Here is a 25738-nt window from a genome sequence, read left to right on the forward strand (position 1 = left end):
CACAAGCAGCAAAAACCTGGAAGTCACACAACATTGTGGCGGCATTCGGCTCTTCTGTACTGTTAGTGGAAGAAATGTGTTCAAGAATACACCGCAAGTGATGGTGAGGATTAATGGGTGTTTCTCCTGCCCGAATAAACGCAACTCCTATGCAGCATGCTCACTACGAGAAACTCTAGTTAGTCAGCCCAGCAGAAGACTCTGTGCAGCCTGGAAGGCTACATTCACATGCCACTTGTTTGAGTTAGTTTTCCATCTTTACAAGGTTTATGATTGCCTTAAAGGGCTTGAGGTTCTGTTATGATGAACTGAGTCCACAGAGTGGCAGTGAAAAAAGGGGACTGGCAGAAAGGGGGAGGGAGGGAGGCTGGAGTCCCCTCAGTGGAATGACTAGCACAGTGCATACACATTACGCAGTGAATGCCTGTTAGTCACATATGGCATTGTGGTGGCATTCAGCTCTTCTCTGCTGCTAGTCAAAGGAATATGTTGAAGAGTACACCATGAGTGACTGGTGAGGATTAATGGCTGGCGGTCACTATTCACACACTGACATTATTGCCAAATACTGAATCAGAGTAGTGTGGACCGTAAATGTGAAAAACAGAAGTCAGGAGGACCTACCCTGACAGCGTGTGGAATCAAAAGGTCCCTCCACTGAAGGTCTGTGATAACACATTCATCAGAGACAGCACTAGGCAACCAGCCTAAACGAGCAGCAGAGCACCACTGTCGCAGAAGCTCTGATAAGAGCATGACAGCTGGTCTTTTCTGGCTTGGGAGGGGGTCGGAGGGACAAATGCTGCAATAAAATGCAAGAAGGTATGGGCCTGAAACCCCCACGGTGCAACATGAGCAGGGCAGGAAACAAATAATAAAATAGTCCCCCCATGAACAGAGAAACACAACAAACCATAATGATACTGTACTTAGTCCCTACTCCGTGGGAGAAACGAAAGAGAAAAAGGAGGGAAAAGAGGCAGGACTGACCACTAGCAAGCAAGGATTTTTAAAGGACAGGAAAACAAGCAAAGGAGAAGCAGGGGGATGATTTAAGCCCACCGAGATGTATACTAAAGTATACTTGGGGTTGTACGCTTACGCTCGACCTAAAAAGGGCTTTCGCAACAGCACAGACAGAAAAAAGGAAACTTCAGGGTAAGTTGCAGCTCTAATGTGCACTAAACATTTTCCATCACTTTAAGCCTCAACATGAATCTAATGTTTAATGGTTTCTAAAGCCCTGCTACACTGAATTTGCATTAGTGTGTAATGTGAGGTAGATCTGTAGGGCACAGCTTGTCACCCGTGAGGGTGTCCAGACGTGTGGTAGATAAAACAGTCTTAACAAATGCCTAAAATTTCAAAATGAGAATCATCTTCAAGGACTGGAACAGTGTTTTATTTTATTAATCCAACCAGTATGGTGATAAAAATTAGATTTGACTTCAGAGTTGAAAATCTAGCTACTCTATATTTAGTCAAAAGTGTTTCACAAGAAAGCAGAGATCAGTGAAATGTATGAAATTTACAAATCAGAAAATCAGTTTCTAGGCTGCAAACAGCAAGTGCAGATTAACGAGGTGGGGCAGAATCAAACGTTAATTCTGAGTTTAGGACCAGGTTAGCTCAGAAGTAGCCCAAAGAAGTTGCTTGTTATGTGTTTCCCAAAAGTTAGTGAGAGGCTTCTTACATTCACAGGAAGGGAGTTCCTAAAAGATTTATCTGCCATGAAAGCGTCTGATTTTGTGGTTTTGAGAATTTAAACTTCAGGGATGAGCAAGTCTCTGCTTTTGAGTCCCTTTGGGCCTCCTCAAATGGTGAGCAGGTGTAATGGGTGGGGGGCGGGGGAGACATTAAGTGAGTATCTTTAGAAGCCAAACATCCTATCTTAAATTTAATTCTAATATCTAAAATTAGACAACGTAATTCTCTTAGTATAAACGTAATGTGTTCTTATTTTTCTAGAAGTAGTTATAAGGTTTGCAGCTGAGTGACATTCTTGTATATGGAATTTCTTTTCTAAGTATATTAAGCGGAATTCATTGGATTTTGCATCAGGTATATTTCTTACCAATTTGTGTGGAGGTGCTGCAATTGAATGCATGTAACCCCTTTTCCTTGTCTCAGGCCTGCCATTGCAAGGCCTGTGGGTGCAGTTTCACTGCCACCTCGACTTGGCATTTAAAAGTACTTGCCAAGCCTAGAACTCCCCTTTTTCTACATATAAGTCACCCTTAATGTGTGCCCTAGGTAACCCCTAGAGCAGGGTGCTGTGTGGGTAAAAGGCAGGACATGTACCTGTGTAGTTATATGTCCTCCTAAATTTGTTGTTACACTACTGTGAGGCCTGCTCCCTTCATAGGCTAACATTGGGGCTGCCCTCATACACTGTTGAAGTGGCAGCTGCTGATCTGAAAGGAGCAGGAAGGTCATATTTAGTATGGCCAGAATGGTAATACAACATCCTGCTGACTGGTGAAGTCGGATTTAATATTACTATTCTAGAAATGCCACTTTTAGAAAGTGAGCATTTCTTTGCACTTAAATCCTTCTGTGCCTTACAATCCACGTCTGGCTGGGCTTGGTTGACAGCTCCTTGTGCATTCACTCAGACACACCCCAAACACAGGGTACTCAGCCTCACTTGCATACATCTGCATTTTGAATGGGTCTTCCTGGGCTGGGAGGGTGGAGGGTCTGCTCTCACACAAAGGACTGCCACACTCCCTACTGGGACCCTGGCAGACAGGATTGAACTGAAAGGGGACCTGGTGCACTTCTTAGCCACTCTTTGAAGTCTCCCCCACTTCAAAGGCACATTTGGGTATAAAACAGGGCCTCTGCCCTACCTCATCAGACACTTGCTGGAGAAGAATCCTGAACCAGAAACTACATCCTGCCAAGAAGAACTGCCTGGCTGCTCAAAGGACTCACCTGTCTGCTTTCTACAAAGGACTGCTGCCTTGCTGTTGGCCTGCTGCCTTGCTGAACTCTTGTCTGGCTGTGAAAGTGCTCTCCAAGGGCTTGGATAGAGCTTGCCTCCTGTTCCCTGAAGTCTCAGGACCAAAAAGACTTCCCTTTTTCACTTGGACGCTCCGTGCGCCGAAAATTTCGACGCACAGCTTGTGCCGCGGCGAGAAAAACGCCGCACACCGACGCTGATCAACGCGACGCTCTGGGGACGACCGGAAATCCGACGCACGGCTTCGCAAGGACAACGCCGCCCGACCTCTAGAGGAGAAATCGATGCGACGCCTGCCGTGAGATCGTAATTTCAACGCGCAGCCCCGCAGAACGACGCGCAGCCGGAAAACAAGCAGGAAAATCCACGCACAGACCCGGGACATCTGGTAATCCCCGCGATCCACAGAAAGAGACTGTCCGCGCGCCGGAAAACGACGCACGACTTCCCCGCGTGGAAAATAACGACGCAAGTCCGTGTGTGCTGAGGAGAAATCGACGCACCCACCCTTTTTCCACGCACCTCTTCTTTTGTGGCCCTCTAAGGAGATTTTTCCACGCTAAACCAGGTACTTGTGCTTGAAAGAGACTTTGTTTATATTCTAAAGACTTAAGACACTTTATATCACTTTTCAGGGATATCTCTACAATTTTCCATTGCAACTTTATTCTTTTTGACCTACAATTATCCTGATAAATATTATATATTTTTCCAAACACTGTGTGGTGTATTTTTGTGGTGCTATATGGTGGTATTGTATGATTTATTGCACAAATACTTTACACATTGCCTTCTAAGTTAAGCCTGACTGCTCGTGCCAAGCTACCAGAGGGTGGGCACAGGATAATCTTGGATTGTGTGTGACTTACCCTGACTAGAGTGAGGGCTTTTGCTTGGACAGGGGGTAACCTGACTGCCAACCAAAAACCCCATTTCTAACATTGGTGGCAGCAGTGGGATAGGACTTGTATTTGTGCAGTGACATACAGTAGCTAAGTATTTCACTACCTACCCACAGTTGAAGGTCAACTTGGTTTTTATCTCTTTTTGCAAATCCGTTTTTTTTTCCTGACAATTTTCAAAAACTAAATCCTCACTCAACATGTCTCTGACTGGGTCTCAGACAGGGGACTTTGACCTAGTCCAGTTGGATACATATACGGTCAAACAACTAAGAGGATTCTGCAGGGCATTGAGGGTACCCACCCAAGGGGCCTCCAGAAAGGAGGGCTTTCAAGTGGCGCTGAGGGCCTGGGCAGAAGCCCATTTAGAGGATGATGAGGAAGAGGAGCCAGAAAATGGCCCCTCAGAGGAATTTTCACTATCTGTGGATGGTGTTACCACTGCAATTGTGCACCCTTCCAGACCAGGGAGCAGTGTCTCTGTGCAAAGCCTGACCGCAGAGGAAAGGAGAGAAGAAAGGGAGTTCCAATTGCAAATGGCAAAACTGAAAATTGAGGCTCAACAGGAGGAGAGAAGGGCAGAAAGAGAAGCCAAACAGAGTCAAGCAGAAGCTGAAAGGGCAGCCAAACAAGCGGAAGCTGAAAGAGCAGCCAAACAGGTGGAAGCTGAAAGAGCTTTGGCTGAAAAGAAACTATTGTTGGCTCATGAGCTGAGTTTCAAGGAGCTGGAGATCAAGGCAAGACAGTCTGAATCCAGCAATAATGGTGGCAGCATACTGACAGGACCTGTTGGAGAAAAGAAGGTTCGTATACCCAAAAATGTGGTGCCCAGTTTTGTGGTGGGAGATGACATAGATAAATGGTTAGCTGCTTATGAAGTTGCACTAAGGGCTCATGAGGTTCCTGAAGGGCAATGGGGGGTAGCTATGTGGGGTTATGTACCGCCATTGGGGAGGGATACACTCCTCACATTGGATCAACCTGATCAAAACACATACCCACTTCAGAAAGCCATTTTACTTGCCAAGTTTGGGCTGACCCCTGAGGGATACCGTCAGAGGTTCAGGGACAGCACCAAACAAACCACACAAACATGGGTAGATTTCTTTGACTTCTCCAGTAAGGCACTGAATGGATGGGTGCGGGGCAACAAAGTAGCTGATTATAAAGGTTTATATGACTTGATTCTAAGAGAGCATATGCTTAATACTACTTATACAGAGTTGCGCCAGCACTTAGTGGATAGCAAGCTGACTGATCCCAGGAAGCTTGCTGAGGAGGCGGACCTCTGGGTTAGCACCAGAGTGTCCAAGAAGGTACCTGGGGGGGACTCCCACAAAGGTGGTCAGGGTTCCCAACAGAAGAAAGAGGGGGGAGATAAACTTGCAGATAAGGAACTCTCCAAAGGCCCCCAAAAGAATCCCCAGGGAGGGGGTGGCAACCCTTCCTTTTCCAAATTTGGGAAAAAGCCAGGGACATATGACAGACAGGTCAGGGAAACCTAACCCCAAATGCATGGAGTGTTACCAGTATGGTCACTATAAAGGCGATCCCCAGTGCCCCAAGAGGGCACCGTCCACTACCGGACAGGCACCTGGGTTGACTAGTGTAGCGCTCCGGGGGGAGATGGACCCAGATAGCTTTGGGGAACAGGTAGAGATTTCCCTAGTGTCCCTGGGAGAAGGAGAAATGGTGCCCAAGGTCCACATGCCCAAAAATACTTCCAAGTACCGGCAGTGGGTCACCATTGATGGGCAGAAGGTGGAGGCTCTGCGTGACACAGGAGCCAGTATGACTACTATCACGAGTCAGCTGGTGTCAACAGAGCAGATAGTACCTAATACATTCCACCAGGTCATAGTCGCTGACAATCGCGAGAGTCACCTACCGGTGGCTCTGGTTCCCTTTGAGTGGGGGGGGGGTCTCTGGTACTCTGAAAGTAGCTGTGAGTCCTGCCATGCCTGTAGATTGTCTGTTAGGCAATGATCTTGAGCATACTGCTTGGAAAGAAGTGGAGCTCAAGTCTCACCTGGAGATGTTAGGGTTACCTGAGTGGGTCTGCATGACCACACAGTCCATGGATGACCGAGAGGGAAGTCAAGGGCGTCTGGAGCCTGGAACGATGGCCCAGAGAGCTGCCAAGAGGAGGGACCAGGGGCACGGGAAACCAGCCCCAGAAGTTCCCGCAGTGGCTGACGGGGCTCCTGAGGAGGAGGCTCCCGAGCCAACTGGGGAAGACATTGCCACCCTAGGTGACTTATCTGAGCTTGCTGGCTGGCAAGTTGAGGGTGGACCCACCAGGGAGGAATTCTGCAAGGCGCAGAATGAATGTTCCACTCTAGAAGGTCTGAGGAAACAAGCCTCAAACCAGGCGGCAGGTGACACCTCTGGCAATCACCACCTATATTGGGAGAATGATCTCCTCTACAGTGAGCGTAAGGTTCCGGCCTTTGGGGCAGCACGTACGCTGGTGGTCCCCCAATGTTACCGAACCTTCCTACTGGGTCTGGCTCACGACATTCCCCTGGCAGGACATTTGGGGCAAGGCAAGACCTTTAACAGGCTTGTCACCCACTTTTATTGGCCCAAAATGAGGACACACTCAGATAAATTCTGCAGATCCTGTCCTACCTGCCAGGCCAGTGGTAAAGCAGGAAAAAGGGGTAAAAGCCCCCTGATTCCACTTCCTGTCGTTGGCACCCCCTTTGAAAGGGTGGGCATTGACATTGTTGGTCCCTTGGACCCCAAAACTGCCTTAGGCAACAGGTTCATCCTGGTTTTGGTGGACCATGCCACCTGTTACCCAGAGGCAATCCCTCTGAGGACCGTAACTGCACCCGTGGTGACCAGGACTCTGATGGGGATATTTACCCGTGTAGGATTCCCCAAGGAGATAGTGTCTGACAGAGGCACTAACTTCATGTCTGCATACATGAAGTCTCTGTGGGATGCGTGTGGTGTAACCTACAAGTTCACCACACCCTATCACCCCCAGTCTAATGGTCTTGTGGAGAGATTCAACAAGACCCTGAAAGGCATGATTGGTGGCCTCCCTGAGGCCATGAGGCGTAAGTGGGACGTACTCTTACCATGCCTTCTCTTTGCTTACAGAGAGGTCCCCCAGAGGGGGGTAGGGTTCAGTCCCTTTGAGCTTCTCTATGGGTACCCTGTCAGGGGACCCTTAAGCATTGTCAAGGAGGGATTGGAGAAAGCTCCAAAGGCACCCCCTCAGGACGTGGTCAGCTACATGTTGGCCCTCCGCAACCAGATGACCCGCTTCTGGAAAGAGGCCCAAAGTAACCTTGAGGCCAGTCAAGAGGTAATGAAACACTGGTATGACCAGAAGGCCACCCTGGTAGAGTTTCAACCTGGAGACAAAGTGTGGGTAATGGAGCCAGTAGAGCCTAGAGCTCTCCAGGACCGCTGGTCTGGCCCATTTGAAATCAAGGAGCGGAAAGGGGAGGCCACTTACCTAGTGGACCTCCAAACCCCTAGGAATCCCCTAAGGGTGCTCCATGTGAACCGACTAAAGGCTCACTGTGAGAGGTCGGAGATCAACATGCTTCTGGTCACAGATGAAGGAATGGAAGAGGAGAGTGAACCTCTCCCCGACCTCCTCTCTGCCCAAGAAGGTGATGGGTCAGTAAGCGGGGTCATTCTTTCTGACTCCCTGACTCTAAACCAGAGAGGAGACTGCTATGAGCTGTTGGAGCAGTTCTCCCCCCTGTTCTCCCTTACTCCTGGACTGACCCACCTCTGTGTTCATGATATTGACACCGGTGACAGTCTCCCCGTGAAGAACAAAATTTACAGGTTGTCGGATAAGGTGAAGGCCAGCATCAAGGAGGAGGTCTCCAAGATGTTGACTCTAGGGGTTATCGAGAAATCCAGTAGTCCCTGGGCCAGCCCAGTGGTGTTGGTCCCTAAGGCTACTGCCCCAGGTGCGAAGCCAGAACTCCGGTTCTGTGTGGACTACCGGGGTCTCAACTCAGTCACACGGACTGATGCTCACCCCATCCCCCGAGCTGATGAGCTCGTTGACAGGCTGGGCGCTGCCAAGTTCCTGAGTACGTTTGATCTTACTTCGGGGTACTGGCAGATCGCCCTGACTGAGGGGGCTAAGGAAAGATCCGCATTTTCAACCCCTGATGGCCATTACCAGTTCCGGGTGATGCCGTTTGGATTGAAAAATGCCCCCGCTACCTTCCAACGGTTGGTTAACGGGGTCCTAGCTGGCAAGGATGCCTTCTGTGCAGCCTACCTGGATAACATAGCTGTCTACAGTTCCAGCTGGGAGGAACACCTGCTTCACCTCAAGGAGGTGCTTCAGGCCCTGCAACAGGCAGGCCTGACCATCAAGGCTAGTAAGTGCCAGATTGGGCAGGGTTCCGTGGTGTACTTGGGACACCTAGTGGGTGGTGGCAAGGTGCAGCCACTCCAGGCCAAGATTGAAACTATCAAGGCCTGGCAACCACCGCGAACGCAGACTGAGGTGAGAGCCTTTTTAGGCCTCACAGGATACTACCGCAGATTTGTCAAGGGCTATGGTACCATTGTATCACCCTTGACAGAGCTCACTTCCAAGAAACAACCTAGGTTGGTGAATTGGACAGAGGCTTGTCAGAAAGCCTTTGACGCCCTGAAGGAAGCCATGTGCACGGCCCCCGTGCTCAAGGCCCCTGACTACTCCCAGGAATTTATCGTGCAGACAGACGCTTCAGAGCATGGCATAGGGGCAGTCCTAGCACAGCTAAATGAGGAGGGCCGAGATCAACCGGTAGTCTTTATTAGCAGAAGGCTATTACCACGGGAACAGAGGTGGAGTGCTATTGAGAGAGAAGCTTTTGCTGTGGTCTGGGCACTAAAGAAGCTAAGACCCTACCTGTTTGGGACTCACTTCCGGGTCCAGACAGACCACAGGCCCCTCAGATGGCTCATGCAGATGAGGGGTGAGAATCCAAAACTCTTGAGGTGGTCCATTTCTCTACAGGGGATGGACTTTACGGTGGAACATCGCCCAGGGGTTGACCACGCCAATGCTGATGGTCTCTCCAGGTACTTCCGCCTTAGCGATGAGAGCTCCCAGGAGGTCAGGTAGCTCTCCCCACTTTCAGCTGGGGGGGACACATGTTAGACCTGACAGCCTTAGGGTAGTCACCCCTAACTTTTTGCCTGCCTCCCTCCACTTTGTGGACACTGTTTTTGCTGGTTTTTAGACTCTGCGCACTTTACCACTGCTAACCAGTGCTAAAGGGCATATGCTCTCTCCCTTAAAACATGGTAACCTTGAATCATACCTGATTGGACTATTAATTTACTTATAAGTCCCTAGTAAGGTGCACTTTATGTGCATAGGGCTGGTAAATTAAATACTACTAGTGGGCCAGCAGCACTGGCTGTGCCACCCACTTAAGTAGCCCCTTTTCCTTGTCTCAGGCCTGCCATTGCAAGGCTTGTGGGTGCAGTTTCACTGCCACCTCGACTTGGCATTTAAAAGTACTTGCCAAGCCTAGAACTCCCCTTTTTCTACATATAAGTCACCCTTAATGTGTGCCCTAGGTAACCCCTAGAGCAGGGTGCTGTGTGGGTAAAAGGCAGGACATGTACCTGTGTAGTTATATGTCCTGGTAGTGTAAAACTCCTAAATTCGTTGTTACACTACTGTGAGGCCTGCTCCCTTCATAGGCTAACATTGGGGCTGCCCTCATACACTGTTGAAGTGGCAGCTGCTGATCTGAAAGGAGCAGGAAGGTCATATTTAGTATGGCCAGAATGGTAATACAAAATCCTGCTGACTGGTGAAGTCGGATTTAATATTACTATTCTAGAAATGCCACTTTTAGAAAGTGAGCATTTCTTTGCACTTAAATCCTTCTGTGCCTTACAATCCACGTCTGGCTGGGCTTGGTTGACAGCTCCTTGTGCATTCACTCAGACACACCCCAAACACAGGGTACTCAGCCTCACTTGCATACATCTGCATTTTGAATGGGTCTTCCTGGGCTGGGAGGGTGGAGGGCCTGCTCTCACACAAAGGACTGCCACACCCCCTACTGGGACCCTGGCAGACAGGATTGAACTGAAAGGGGACCTGGTGCACTTCTTAGCCACTCTTTGAAGTCTCCCCCACTTCAAAGGCACATTTGGGTATAAAACAGGGCCTCTGCCCTACCTCATCAGACACTTGCTGGAGAATAATCCTGAACCAGAAACTACATCCTGCCAAGAAGAACTGCCTGGCTGCTCAAAGGACTCACCTGTCTGCTTTCTACAAAGGACTGCTGCCTTGCTGTTGGCCTGCTGCCTTGCTGAACTCTTGTCTGGCTGTGAAAGTGCTCTCCAAGGGCTTGGATAGAGCTTGCCTCCTGTTCCCTGAAGTCTCAGGACCAAAAAGACTTCCCTTTTTCACTTGGACGCTCCGTGCGCCGAAAATTTCGACGCACAGCTTGTGCCGCGGCGAGAAAATCGGCGCACACCGACGCGGATCAACGCGACGCTCTGGGGACGACCGGAAATCCGACGCACGGCTTCGCAAGGACAACGCCGCCCGACCTCTAGAGGAGAAATCGACGCGACGCCTGCCGTGAGATCGTAATTTCAACGCGCAGCCCCGCAGAACGACGCGCAGCTGGAAAACAAGCAGCAAAATCCACGCACAGACCCGGGACATCTGGTAATCCCCGCGATCCACAGAAAGAGACTGTCCGCGCGCCGGAAAACGACGCACGACTTCCCCGCGTGGAAAATAACGACGCAAGTCCGTGTGTGCTGAGGAGAAATCGACGCACCCACCCTTTTTCCACGCACCTCTTCTTTTGTGGCCCTCTAAGGAGATTTTTCCATGCTAAACCAGGTACTTGTGCTTGAAAGAGACTTTGTTTATATTCTAAAGACTTAAGACACTTTATATCACTTTTCAGTGATATCTCTACAATTTTCCATTGCAACTTTATTCTTTCTGACCTACAATTATCCTGATAAATATTATATATTTTTCCAAACACTGTGTGGGGTATTTTTGTGGTGCTATATGGTGGTATTGTATGATTTATTGCACAAATACTTTACACATTGCCTTCTAAGTTAAGCCTGACTGCTCGTGCCAAGCTACCAGAGGGTGGGCACAGGATAATCTTGGATTGTGTGTGACTTACCCTGACTAGAGTGAGGGCTTTTGCTTGGACAGGGGGTAACCTGACTGCCAACCAAAAACCCCATTTCTAACAGGGCAAAACTGCTTGCTACATCTGGCCCTAGATCTCTTACAGGGTGATGCCAGTGTTTCAGATGGCCTCACCACTAAATTTCGGTAGAGAAGGTATTTGATTTTTTCTCATCTGTGACAAAAACAGTTAGACTACAGCCTCAGGGGCTGGATAGGTGGAAAGTTGGAGGAGGCCCTGAATATGCAAAATACTTTCTCTGGTTCCTGTGTTGACTTCAGCATCCAAGGGGCTATGACAACGATTGACATCCAGGCTAATCAGCAATCAATATAAAAACAATCTTAACCAGGCACCACTAAGATCAGTCTTTTGACACTTACATGCAGTCCCTTTATCCATATGTGGTGCAGCTGATAAAGCAGGGCATACAAAAGTAGACCCTCAGTTGAAATTATTCACTGTAGGGAGTGGTGGTATTTACGTGTGATCAGCAGAATCGAAAGATGGTGCAAAGCAGCAGGGTCACAAGCAGGAAATATTCAGGTATCACCCTCTCTCATACATCGAGCTATGTTTTGGAACCCTTCTGCTCTCCAGGAGCTCAGTTCAGTTTTAGAATGCCAAAGAGGTGCAGGATCGGTGAGAGGAAAATGTTTTAATGGGGACAGGCTAGATGAGTTTTCATGAAAAGTGAGACGGCCCTTGTTTCAAGTCCCATAAGTAGGCCCTCTGATGGGTAGATGATTTGAACTGGATACTTGAGGTGGGTTTGGATAATGCCCAGAACCAGTCAGGAAGCAGTTACATATCTATTGCCTTTACTGAAGCCTGTATGAAGCATTTTATAAGTGTAGGTGGTTCCTGACATGTACTTAAGCTTGAAACCTGACTGGGAGGAAATAAATGTAAAGCAGCTCCTTGCCAGGTAGCCATCTTGAAGTCTGTGGAAGAAACCAGCTGTATTTATCTTCATCAATATGGCAAAGTGAGTGCAGCCACAATAGTGCACACACAATGTCACGTTTTTCATAGTGCTGCCATGCCAAGTGTCACAAATCTGGGTATTTCTCTACATTACTTGAAAGTCCCAGATCATTCATACAATGCAGCCAAGCAAAATTGGTCAGTGTTCTTTATAAATTAGAAATTGTTTGCTCAAACATCTAAACGGTGCTTTCGCTCCATGGCAGCATACACAGACAATTGGGCAGATGGTTCAAGTCTATGTGAGTCCCTGTCTACCTCTTTCAAGTGTCCAATATCCACTTTAGTTCTCAAGATTTAGCCTCCTTGCCCTAGCATTATGATTTGTGCCCCCCTACCCTCTGATTCAGCCTTAGACTTGTCTGCTCAACTGGGTCTTGTGATGTGTGGGCAATCAGGGTGAGCCTAACACCATTAAGACAGTGACTTTACACCTGGATTTTTGACTGCTTCATCTGAGGGTCGGAAGCGGTATCTCTAGCAGTGTCGGGCCCTTGATGAATGTGTGACTACAGGGCAATGCCCTCCCCCTGTGTGTTGATGAGTATACACCTAAAAGGTGCAATTGTGTGGGAAAGATCTTAGCTAAGCTAGGGCACTCTCATTCCTTCTTGTCTGAGAAATAGAGTGGAATGATTCACTGTATCGAGTGCGGCACTGAGATTAAGAATGATCAGTGCCACCTGAATCTCAGAGAACAGCAGACCCTGAAATCTGATTGCGAGGAGTGCAGTATCCCATTTAAATCGGTATATCATGTGAGCTGCTGATTGACTTGTTTTTTTAACACCTTGGCCAGGGTAGGCAAGAGCCAGATGGGCCTATAGTTTGACCATGTGAGAGGGATGAGGTTTGGCTTTTTGAGTAATGGTGTGACTAACTGGTGTGAGTAAGGCCCGCTTCCACGCTAAGGGAACACTGACTTCATTCAAGTTAACATTCAGGAGTTGAATGAGTTGTCCTGTGATTGGCAAGGCCAGCTTGCTCAATACGGGAGGGGAGTTAAGGGTAAAGTAGAGAGCATGACCTGGTGGCAGCAAGCAATGACAGAAAAGACAACACACCTAACGGAATAAAAGCATTCAGGGCGCAGGGTGGGCATGGAGGAGCTTCTTTTAAGAAGAAAGCCACTATTTCATCACATTGGGTTTGTAAGAGTGGGGTAGTAGGGGCAATAATAGAATGATCAGAAATATTATTTATTACCCTAAAGAAAGTTTTGGGGCAGTTAATTTGCGCAGCGATTTTACCCGAATACAATTTAGCTCTAGTAGTGCACCATTTTTTCTGATAATCTTTTAAAGCCATCCTACATCTTGGTTTATCCTCATTACTTTAAGTTTTTCACCACGTTCTTTCCAGGTCCTTTACACTGTTTTTAGGTCGAGCCTACACAGCCCACATTCGCTGTCTCTTGACATGCTGTCATCTATTTCTGTGGGCTTTCACCACGCTCATCACTTTCATTCATTTCTTGGCCTGCCTTTCAAAATTCCTTTGGTTTGTTAGGTAAGTGCTTTATGTTTGTCCTGTCTTGAGGCTGTTTTGTTACCGCCTTGGAGACTGACCCTGTTACATGGATTATTGCACCAATGGCCATATACCTTAGTGTTGGGGCACTACTTTTTTCTTTTGCCTCTCCGATTCGTGCTTGTAGTGGTTTGTGGTTTCTTCCTCGGGCATCTCGCTGTTTCTTTGCGGTGTCTGCACCCGACAAAGGCTGCAAGGTGAAGGGTGATTTCTTTAAATTTATTTAGTGTAAAATCGATCGGAAGATTGGAACGCTTTACATGAGCACTGGTTAAAATTACAGCCCTATTCCTAAATTCTCCCAAGTTTAGCAGTTGAAAAATATACAAACTGGTGCCTTTTAAACAGAAAAAAACAATCTCAACACGGCTCTCCCCAGCACAGTGGGAGAGCCTATACTACAATATTTACTGCACTCGGGAGACTCGCCCCATAAAGCTTTGCGGGGCATGCTTTTTAGAATACATGTTTGCCCATAACTAAGTCTGTGGTGGTCCTAAGACAGTTGGACCACCACCAAAACATTCAGCATGACGATCTTTCTGTCCAGCTCATCTTCTGGTTCCCCACACTAGGTTGAGGGGGTGCAAAATATAAGCTCTCCCGCCATTCAATGTCTTTTTAAGCTCTCTCATGGCTGTAGCTTTTGCTTTACAGCTGGAAGTAGTTTGTGTTCTAAGGGCCTTGTTTGTAATAATATTCTAACAGGCCTGCTAGGTCTGAAAATGTGTACTGCACTATGCCCTCTAGAGGCTGAATATATGGCTACACTGCAATGCTCTCTGCCATTCTGTTTTCATTTGGTTATGCTCTCTAGGGGCTTACTAAGTGGTTACATGACCATGTTTCCTCCAAATGCTAGTTTATTGGGGTGCCCTTTACATGATGTTCTGACTATTACAGTTTAATGCCAAGTGTATGAAGGAATGCACAGACAAGTCTATTTAAGACAAAAGGTTTAGGCCCGTATTTATACTTTTTGACGCTAAACTGCGCCAACGCAGTTTTGCGCCAAAAAAATTAGCGCCGGCTAACGCCATTCTGAAGCGCCATGCGGGCGCCGTATTTATAGAATGACGTTAGGCGGCGTTAGCCGACTGGCGCTGCCTGGTGTGTGTGGAAAAAAACCACGTACACCAGGCAGCGCCGGCGTTGGGGAAAATGGCGTATGGGCGACTTAAAATGGGGCAAGTCAGGTTGAGTCAAAAAAATCGACTTAACCTGATTTGCGCCATTTTTTCACGACGCCCAGACGCCATTAACATGACTCCTGTCTTAGTAAAGACAGGAGTCATGCCCCCTTGCCCAATGGCCATGCCCAGGGGACTTCTGTCCCCTGGGCATGGTCATTGGGCATTGTGGCATGTAGGGGGGCACAAATCAGGCCCCCCTATGCCAAAAAAAAATATTAAAAAAAATATATATACTTACCTGAACTTACCTGAATGTCCCTGGGATGGGTCCCTCCATCCTTGGGTGTCCTCCTGGGGTGGGCAAGGGTGGCAGGGGGTGTCCCTGGGGGCATGGGGGGGCACCTCTGGGCTCATTCTGAGCCCACAGGTCCCTTAACGCCTGCCCTGACCCAGGCGTTAAAATCCGGCGCTAAAGCGGGTTTTTTAGACCTGCCCACTCCCGGGCGTGATTTTTGCCCGGGAGTATAAATCCCACGCACATGCCTCGGAGTCGATTTTTTAGACGGGAACGCCTACCTTGCATATCATTAACGCAAGGAAGGTGTTCACGCCAAAAAATGACGCTAACTCCATGAACTTTGGCGCTAGACGCGTCTAACGCCAAAGTATAAATATGGAGTTAGTTTTGCGTCGAATTTGCGTCGAAAAAAACGACGCAATTTCGGCGCAAACGGAGTATAAATATGCCCCTTAATGTGCTGCATGGCTTAATACTTCTAAGGTCCCAAAGGTGAGATCTATTGGCTATGCTAATGCTTGCTTAAGAAGGTGTAATGAGTGGTCGTAGCTTGGGGCAAGGTGGATGATTCTATGATGTTTCCTACTTATGGTAGGGGCTAAAACATCCAATGAAGACCTGATCCAGGCACCTCTTGCTGTTCACCAACTAGACTGACAGATTAACAGTATATTTTTGGAGGGATGGAAGGGTGATAATACCCAGAGACCATCCACACTGTCTTTTTATTCCATCTGAGGTACCCAAAATAAATGAACTGTAGTAGCAGCCCTATGATGAAGCATGCCACTAATAGTGTGTACGGGCACTTTCATCTCACAGGAAGAGACTCCTGAGAGGGTAACCACTTTGGAGCTGTGCTTCTGCAACCTTTAGGCGTGTAGGAGAGCCTAACACCACCCTGACGAAAAGAAGCAGATGGAGACAGAAGACCAGACCTAACTAGTCATGCAAACAAGTCAGTCACTGTCTGCTGATTGCCAAACTTGTCACTGTTCACTGTAACCAGGGATGTCATCTGAGTTCAGTCACCAGTGCTGAAAGACTGGAAGCACACCTGATGTCCCTAGAGCTATCTCCAGGCAGAAAGTACACTAGAAAGGCAAGTTAGTCCCACCAAGGAATGCTGACTGACTGTTCCTCAGCTACTTACCAACAGTCTGGCTTGACTAGGAGTCCTTGTGGTACTAGTAAGAACTCTCAGGCTGAGGACTCTAAATGGGGTGCAGAGGTACGTGGTTGACATTGGTAGGATGCCCTAAGGCCCTGTTCACCAGGCCGTTATGGACTCTTCCTAGGACCCTGTAAGATCTGTTGTGTAAAATTTGTGATACAGTCAAACTTTTTACCAAAGGTTGAATGTGTGTCCATAAAAAAAGGAAGGCACACTTTTCACACTGCATGCGCGTTCACTCCTGGAACACTGCGAGGAGTGTATGTTACGCATCTGTACCATCCAAACCACTCTGGCATTTCTGCCTTTGTGGTAATCTGAAGAGGTGTTCAATGAGTCGCCCGAAAAGCCAGTCATGGAAGGAGGTGGCAGGGTCCTGGAATCCAGCTTAGAACACAGGACATCACATTTAAGCTTCTACTTTGATCACTAAATGAATACCCAGGTTGTTCTGAAAAGGGGTGTGGCCAAGATCTGTAGTCCACCACTTAAGATGGCAGATTGACAATTATTCAAGATTGTCAATCTAAGATGGAGTGGAGGCTCTGCCTTTGATGGGAGTTCCTTTTCTAACTATATAAGGGATATGGGGCCAGATGTACAAAGCACTGCTCGCAAACTACTGGTCGCAATTTGCAACCTGAGTGCTATATTGCAAACTGATCTATGTACTCATGTCAGATCACAAAGTACAGATTTCTAGTGGGTCGCAAGTCCAATTATCTGATAAATAAATATTAATGAAGTAGGTTGCTAATTGCCACCCACTATGAATCACAGCTATCACAGGGATGGTGGCCTACTGGCTGAGGTCAGCAGATCACCATAGATGGGACTGCCTTTAAATAAAGCTTTTTTCTTTAAAGAAAAATGTGATGTATTTACAAAAATTTATATAACTAACATTGTTTAAGGGTAGGCATTTAGCAAACAATTTAACATGAAAATTTGCCTCTCATCGTCGTCATTCACAGTCTGTTTACCAAATGAAGATGCTGAATCAGAAATTGAAAAGAGATTTGCACAGTTTTGTGAAAAATCAGAAGAAATTGGTATGATTTATTTGGTTGATTTAATTCTGTTACAATAACGCTAAACATGTGCCAACTCAATACTTCACCTTTTTTTATTGTTCAGCGAACTTGTGTGCATCTGTCAACAGAAGTAGAGAATACCATGTACATTGTACCACGTGTTACCAAAAACATTAAAGCATCACAACAATTACGGCAGATTATTCAATAAAATATCAACAAAGCAAAGAGGCAATATAAAGCACAAGCTGGTGAAAAGCATTAAGAATCACCCAATTATCCTCCCGACAAAGGTGTGGTAGGATATGAGAAAACCTTGCGACTTGATCTGCATATCCGTTTCCCATTGACACAAAGTCTTGTGACTTCACATGAGCATTGCATTTCACCACAGCAATTTCAAGAGGTAAATGAATCGCGTGCAACAACTCCTTAATTCTTTCACCATTTTTCACTGGAGAACCAGAAGAGGTCATGAAACCCCTCTGTGACCACAACTGGCCAAAATCATGGGCAATTCCAAATCCGTATCTGCTATCAGTATAGATAGTTACTTTCAATTTGTCACCAGCATGGCATGCCCTAGTAAGAGCAACCAATTCAGCCACTTGAGCAGAATGCACTCTCTCGAGCCAAGATGCTTCCAGGATACCGGTGATTGTACACACAGCGTATCCGGCTCTCAGTACTCCTACTGAGTCCCTCAGGCATAAACCATCAACAAAGATAATGTAATCATTTTCTTCCAATCGGGTATGTCAGGTCTTGGTTTGGTGCACTGTTCGGTTACCTCAAGACAATCATGTTCAACTTCCTCAGCATCATCAACATCTGCATTCTCATTAGGAAGTAAAGTTGCCGGGTTTAACACAGTGCAGCGTTTCAGTGATACATTAGGTGACCCCAATTTGATCGTTTCATATCTTGTCAGGCGGGCATTTGTCATGTGCTGCGTCTTGGTTCGGGTGAGTAGTATTTCAACTGAGTGTGGGACCACTATTGTTAAGGGATGTCCCATCACTATGCCTTCACACAGAGTAAGGCTTTGACTAACTGCTGCAACTGCTCGCAAACAACCCGGTAAGGCTGCTGTGACTGGGTCCAAAGTAGCTGAAAAATATGCTACTGGGCGGTTTGCACCTCCATGGACCTGTGTCAGGACAGACAAAGAACAAGCATCACGTTCATGACAAAACAGTACAAAAGGCTTTGTGAAGTCAGGCATACCTAAAGCTGGAGACCTGCACATGCGCTCTCTCATTTCAATTAATGCCCTCATCTCTTTCTCGGACACAGTTAGGGTATCCGGGCCATCCTTAACCTCCTTGACAGTCAACCTCACCAAAGGCTTAGAGATGATCAAGAAGTTGGGAATCCACTGGCGACAGTAGCCCACCATTCCCAAAAACATCCTCACGTCTCTTTTGGATGTCAGGGGACTCATTTGTAATATGGCTGTCACTCTTTCTTTGGATATTCTCCTTGACCCCTTTTCAATCAGGTGGCCTAAGTACTTCACCAAATGATTCAGTAGGGCAATAGTATCATACCTGCAGTCATCTTTCGTTTTGGATGCAATCAGCAAATCATCAATGTACTGTACTAGAGTCGAATTAAAAGGCAGTTCCAATGATTCCAAATCCTTCTTCAATATCTGATTGAAGATGGAAGGTGATTCTGAAAACCCTTCAGGAATTCGACACCAGCTGTAAACCTTGTCCAAGAATTTAAAACTGGAGAGAAATTGGCTATCCTCATGTAGAGGCACCTAAAAGAACGCTTGAGACACATCCACAACCGTGAACCACTCTGCATCACAGGGAACTTGGAACATGATCACGGCTGGATTTGGCACTATGGAGCAGCATTTTACCACTATCTCGTTAATTTTTCTCAGGTCTTGGACAATTCGATCTTTCCCACAAGGCTTTCTCAGTCCCATTATTGGCGAATTACATGGGCTGCCCATCACTTCTTTTAAGGCCCCTTGCTTCACAAAGTCTGCAATTATCTGCAACACTTGTATGAGGACATCTTGTGCCATGTGGTACTGTGGTACCTGAGGAAACACGGCATTTGGCTTCACATCTACTTTGACTGGTTCTACTCCTTTGATCAATCCCACTTCCTTTCCTGTCAAATCCCACTTTCTCAGTGACTGTCCCCTGCAATTCGGTTGGCAAATCGGTCACTGTGAACATCGGGAAAAAGCTTATCAAAGGGTATTCCTCATCTGTGGTCTCCGTCTCTGAGATCTGGCCATCGTCCTGAAGTAAATCCATAAGAAAAATACCAATTCAAAAAGTAGAACACTTGTTTATTTGTTCAAGTCCTGAATAATGAAAGACCCCAGCCGCTCCTGCTCAGCTCCTTCTTTAACTGCCTCCAATCCCCACATTCCAGGCAGTACCATTCTAAGAGCAGGGAGAGCAGGAAGATACCATTTCACATAACATAAATAAACGAAGCGTAAAGGGGCAAGATATAATTACCTGAACCTTGAATTACAATTTGCATACATAAATGTTTCCCCAACAAACAGAATACCACACCATCTTTCCCCTTCAAACAAATAACTATAAACATATATACATAATATTATTTTGACATTCCTATTGAGATTCCTAAATAACTATTAATATATACACATTATTTTATTTTGACAATTCTATTGAGATTCCATACACGTCCATCATCCAATTTAACCGCTCCTTTATAGACTTTAATAATTTTAAAGACTCTACTAAAGTGAGACTGCCCTCCACCAGTTCTCCCTGGTAATTTGACTTTAACTAACTCCCCTACCCCAAAATGCATCTTCTTTACAGATTTTCTCGCATCATACACAAGTTTTCTTTTCTCCTGACAGGACAAATGCTTACTCCTTGCTGAAACTCTCCTGCCCTCATAATTGAGATGTTCCTTGGTATAATTTTTAACCCACGGTGGATTTATCACAGTGTGAGGTATACGTTTCCTGAACATGATGAACGGAGATTGACCAGTGCTAGTGTGAGGGGTGAACCTATATTCCTCAACCTTCTTCTTCACCATATACTCCCAATCACAATTTAAATGATTAGCTAACTGGATAGTCTCTTTTAATGTTCTGTTGAAGCGTTCTACCATGCCATTGGTTTCTGGATGATATAATGCACTCTTTTTGTGTAAAATCCCTCTTTTCCTCAAGAACTCACACATAAGTTTGGATGTGAATTGAACTCCATTATCAGTCAAAATAGACTTAGGATTACCCTCTCTACTAAATACTTCAGTGAGGAATTCTAAAACAGTCAAAGAAGACACCTCAGAGACAATCTTGACTTCCGGCCATCTAGATAACTCATCCATGAGGACCACCACATACTTCGAATGAGATTTATAATTCAAAGGCCCCAAAATGTCAATAGATACAGAATCCCACACCTCACTGGGAATTTTTTTGAGTATCATGGGTTGGGTTCTGACTTTCAACGATTTATCTGCAACATTACACTCCACACAATCACGCACCCTTCTCTCGATAGATAAATCCATCCCTGGCCACCAATACACTCCCCTAAGTCTTTCTTTAGTTTTGCAGATCCCATGATGACCACTGTGAGCAAGATCCATAATACGTTCACGCAAATTGCACGGCGGGATCAACCTTTCCCCTCTTAACACAATTCCATTTTGAATGGACAATTCATGCCAAATCTTACCAAAACCATCACCTATACTCTCACTTTTATCTAAAACCTTACCAACAGAAAGTAAATCTCTCACACGGGAAAGTTCAACATCATCATCCACTCCTTGTTTCCATTCTTCCTCAGTAACACATCCATCCGTTACAGCACATACTTTCACCTCCTCATCTACCCACCAGGAACTTTCAGGGTCATCTTCTCCCACTCCTTTATTTCTGAGTCTGGATAAACAGTCTGCAGCTTTATTCTCACAACCTGGCACATACTTTACATCGAAAAAATAATCCTGTAGGCCCACAATCCATTTACAAATACGACCTGAAACATTATCCAAACCCTTCTTCTCAAAAATCTCACGTAGTGGTTTGTGATCAGTGCACACCACAAATTTAGTTCCCCACAGAAATTGTTTGAATTTCTTTATAGCCCAAAAAATTGCCAAAGCCTCTTTTTCAATGGTAGAATATTTATACTCCGCTCCACGTAAACTCCTTGACGCAAAAGCAATGGTTTTGTTCTCATCACCACTAAGTTGTTTCAAAACACAACCTAACCCTTTCTCAGATGCATCCGTAGTGATAGAGCACGGAAGGCCAGGTTGGAAACTATTTAAGGATTGCGCCGATGACAAGCTCTCTTTCAAGTCATCAAATTCCCTTTGACATTCTGAGTCCCACATGAATACAGATCGACTTTTAAGTAAATTTCTGATAGCACAAGTTCTTTTAGCTAGATCAGGAATGAACCTAGAATAATATTCCACCATTCCCAAGAACGTCTGCACATCAGACTTACTTTCAGGTACAGTAAGCTTGATAATAGATTTCACTAGATCATCTTTCGGCTTTACACCTTCTGCAGTAATCATGTGTCCAAGGTAAGAGATTTCATTTTTAAAAAACTTACACTTATCCCCTTTAAGAGTTATACCTTTGTTCCGGAAAATGTTGAGCACACTCCTCACAGATGTTCTGTGTTGTTCAAGAGTACTGGAGAATATGAGAACATCATCTTGAAAAAATTTCACGAAAGGCAACTCACCAAGAAGCTCATTCATGAGTCTTTGGAAGACCGAAGCCGCAGAACATAGACCAAACGGCATCCGGTTGAATTTATAAACACCAAAAGGAGTGATAAAGGAAGTCAACACTTTAGATTCTTCACAAAGCTGAACCTGGTGATAAGCCGAGCTGAGATCCAAAGTAGTGAAAAATCTAGCATTACCTAACGAACTTATCATTTCAGTTATGTTGGGTAAGGGAAACCTGTCTTCAACTACTGCCTTATTTAAATTGCGCAAGTCCACACACAATCTTATGTCTCCATTGGCCTTAGAGGCAACCACAATGGGTGCAATCCATTCCGCAGCCTCAACTTTTTCAATGATACTTTCTGATTCTAATCTCTGAAGTTCCTTTCTCACATTGTCCCTTACACTAAAGGGTATACTTCTAACTTTGCACATTACAGGTATTGCTCCTTTCTTAAGTACAATGCGATGCTTGTAGCCCTTAACACACCCAATTTTGTTGGAAAATACCTCAGGAAATTCATTCTTGAGATCTTCACCCTCCATACATACCTTCTGCACTTGAACTTGAGGGTTAGCATTAGGATTCAATATAATATTAAGTAATTTTTGATGAGGCCATCCCAAAATCGTGTCACCCACAACAGGAATATATATTTTTCCTTCAATTACGTTTCCCTTGAACGTGATCTTAGCCTCAAAGTACCCTCTTAACTCAATAGGTTTCCCACCATAACTAAACGGCATAACATCCGGAGGGAGAAGAGTCACATTGTTGATAAAGTATTTCAAATAATCTGACTCCGAAATCAGGGTTAACTTTGCGCCTGAATCCATCATCATGGAAACCTTGATCCCATTTACATCAACCTCATCAATGGGATAATCACAATTTACCCTGGCAATACAATTTACATCATTAACAACCTGTAACACAAACGACTTCTCTTCCTCTTCATCACTGCAAGCATACTCAATTTCATTCACTTTCACCATTTTCTTCTCACTTGACTTGCAACATCTAGCAAAATGCCCTCTTTTACCACATTTTTTACATAACATGTTAATTGCTGGACAATCCTTGCTATTGGCTAAGTGTGATGAAGAATTACACCTATAGCATAGCAGTTTAGATTTGAGTGATCCAGTCGGTTTCTTTGTTGCCACCTTGGTTTCAACTAACTGGATATCCCTCAAGGCATTTTTAGATTTTCTTAAGTTTTCCATGCAAAGTTCAGAATGTTCAATTTGTTTTGCCACCATTATAACTTCATCCAAATTTGGATCACCTTTGGACCACAAGGCTTCTCTAATCTTGTCGCTCTTACATTCCAGCATAAATTGGTCCCTAATGCGCTCCTCCAAAGTGTCACCAAATTTACATTGGGCAGCCAATTTACGCAAAGCAGTCACAAAATCCTCCACTGTCTCAGTTTCACTTTGCTTACATTTACCAAAGTAGTACCTTTGTAAAATAATGGACACTTTAGGGAGATAATGTCTATCCAACCTGAGCAAAGTTAATTCAAACTCATTCAAATTTGTGTCGCCTTCCGCTCCATCTGGTGAATCAATTACCGGTAAATTCTCCAAAATCTCCTGACCTTCTGCACCCAGACAATGTTGGAGAATTGAAGTTTTCCGTTCTGCAGATAAATTGCTGCCACAAACTCGAATGTATGTAAGAAAAACCTTTTTCCATTTACTCCAAGGTATAGGTGGATCACCCGGTAAAGACAAGAAAAAGGGGGGCGGTGTTATATTCTGCATTCTCTCAGATATACTCTTACTTAAATGCAACCCTTTGAAATGTAAAACTGCCTTAAATGTTAATAATCATGTGTAACAAAGCAGAGCATATCAAAAGAATACATAGTTGAAAACAAAGAGGAAAAAAAACAATAGTCTTACAGCACTTGCTAGTGAGGTTGCTAAAGCTTGTGTGTTGCCTAGCAACAGAACCTTAATGCTGAGATAGAAGCATTGGCCCAAAGCCAAGATAAATACCCAACTTTTCTTAAACACAATGAAACAAGGTAATTATCAAGTTCAGCTGAACACTTCAAGACTCATGTTGGCAGGCATCCAAAGTAAATACCAAGCTCCGACAATCTTCTTAGAAGCACAGCAGCTCTAATAATTGTGAAATGTAAACATTGGCTGGGAGCCAAAACAACATCACACGGGTTAAATCCTTTCTTCGATAGTTTCAGCTGAACACTCTTTTGTTGGTAGGCAGCCAAAATCAATACTGAGCTCCGATGTTTTGGCTGGGAGCCAAAACAACATCACACGTTAAATCCTTTCTTCCATAGTTTCAGCTGAACACTCTTTTGTTGGCAGGCAGCCAAAATCAATACCGAGCTCCGATGAGCTAATTCTGTTTGAAGCAGGGATAGCACAATGTGTTAAGCTTCAAAGTAAATATTGGCAGGTGGCCAAAATGAAATGAAACTCATCCAAATTCCTTCTCCTCCTCTGTCAATTAATAGGCGAAGGGCAGACGGCCTAAAGTAAACACAGATCCTTCAGTTCTAACGGCCTTAGGAGAGGAAATCCCTTCAGCTTCAGCCGTTGCCTAGGAAACCAGCAATGTCGAACAGCATGAATAGCTCTGGTTTAAAAGCTCAGATGAGAGCAGGTCCTGGGGTCCTGGGGTCAAAAAGTCACTCGTCGCCAAAATGAAGTAAATCCATAAGAAAAATACCAATTCAAAAAGTAGAACACTTGTTTATTTGTTCAAGTCCTGAATAATGAAAGACCCCAGCCGCTCCTGCTCAGCTCCTTCTTTAACTGCCTCCAATCCCCACATTCCAGGCAGTACCATTCTAAGAGCAGGGAGAGCAGGAAGATACCATTTCACATAACATAAATAAACGAAGCGTAAAGGGGCAAGATATAATTACCTGAACCTTGAATTACAATTTGCATACATAAATGTTTCCCCAACAAACAGAATACCACACGTCCCCTTCATCATCACTGTTTGTCTGCACCTCAATCCCTTCATTGGAACAGGTGATCGAACACCTAGTTTTACACAGTAAGTCTCTTCCCAGTAGGGATACGGGACTTGAATCACAGACAACAAACCTGTGTAATCCCTGAAAGGTACCAATTTCAACTTAGACTGGATCTGTAATCGGATTTGTCAAGAGCTGGTTTGCTACTCCTACCACCTTTATGGTACGCCCCGAAAACTGCAATTTTGGAACCTCTGCACTTCTGACTTTAAAGCGTGTAGCTCCTGTGTCAACCAGGAATGAAACCTTGTGACCCATCACCTTCCCTTGCACGTAAGGTCCCCTCTGATCTACTTCTAGGGACGGTGCAAGCCTGCACTCCTCACTATTTGAACAGTCATCCGACCATTCATCGTTTATTCCATTCTCACCACGCAATGGGAACTGTTGTACTGTATTATTTTGACTCATTGTTTGGCCTGTGACCTGTTGAGGAAGCATCACCTGTTGTTGTCCCATCGGAGCTAAAGGCAACTGCATTTGCTGTCTAGGTACCATGCAAATCTGCTGTTGCATTTGCTGCAACTGCGCTGGTTGAACACGTGGCATTTGCACTTGTTGCATAGGCTGGAGACCCTGCATCTGAACCATATTATTCTGGAAGTTCGGATTTGGACCCCTCATTCTTGGACCCCTCACATTTTGAAATGTACCGACATCATTGCTTTGTTGAACAACACCATCCTGCACCATCATTGGGCACTCCCGCTTCCAGTGTCCCAAGCCCCCGCACGCATGGCATGGTGACATCTTTTTCATCCCTTGCACGTCATTTTGAACCACAACAGTATTCAAATCTGGACCACG

The 25738-nt window shown here is 45.5% G+C and overlaps 1 protein-coding gene across 1 annotated transcript in view; it reads right to left on the minus strand.

The window, feature by feature from the left end:
- The window catches only part of LOC138286980 (zinc finger protein 208-like), a 272011-nt gene that overhangs the window by 77993 nt on the left and 168280 nt on the right, over positions 1 to 25738 (minus strand). Inside the window, exon 6 of the mRNA XM_069227344.1 lies at positions 21433 to 23373. Within this exon, the coding sequence (XP_069083445.1) occupies positions 21433 to 23373 (1941 nt within the window). The remainder of the gene's footprint in view (positions 1 to 21432; positions 23374 to 25738) is intronic.

The sequence above is a fragment of the Pleurodeles waltl genome, chromosome 4_1 (genome assembly GCF_031143425.1).
Source record: "Pleurodeles waltl isolate 20211129_DDA chromosome 4_1, aPleWal1.hap1.20221129, whole genome shotgun sequence".
In the NCBI taxonomy this organism is placed as follows: domain Eukaryota; kingdom Metazoa; phylum Chordata; class Amphibia; order Caudata; family Salamandridae; genus Pleurodeles; species Pleurodeles waltl.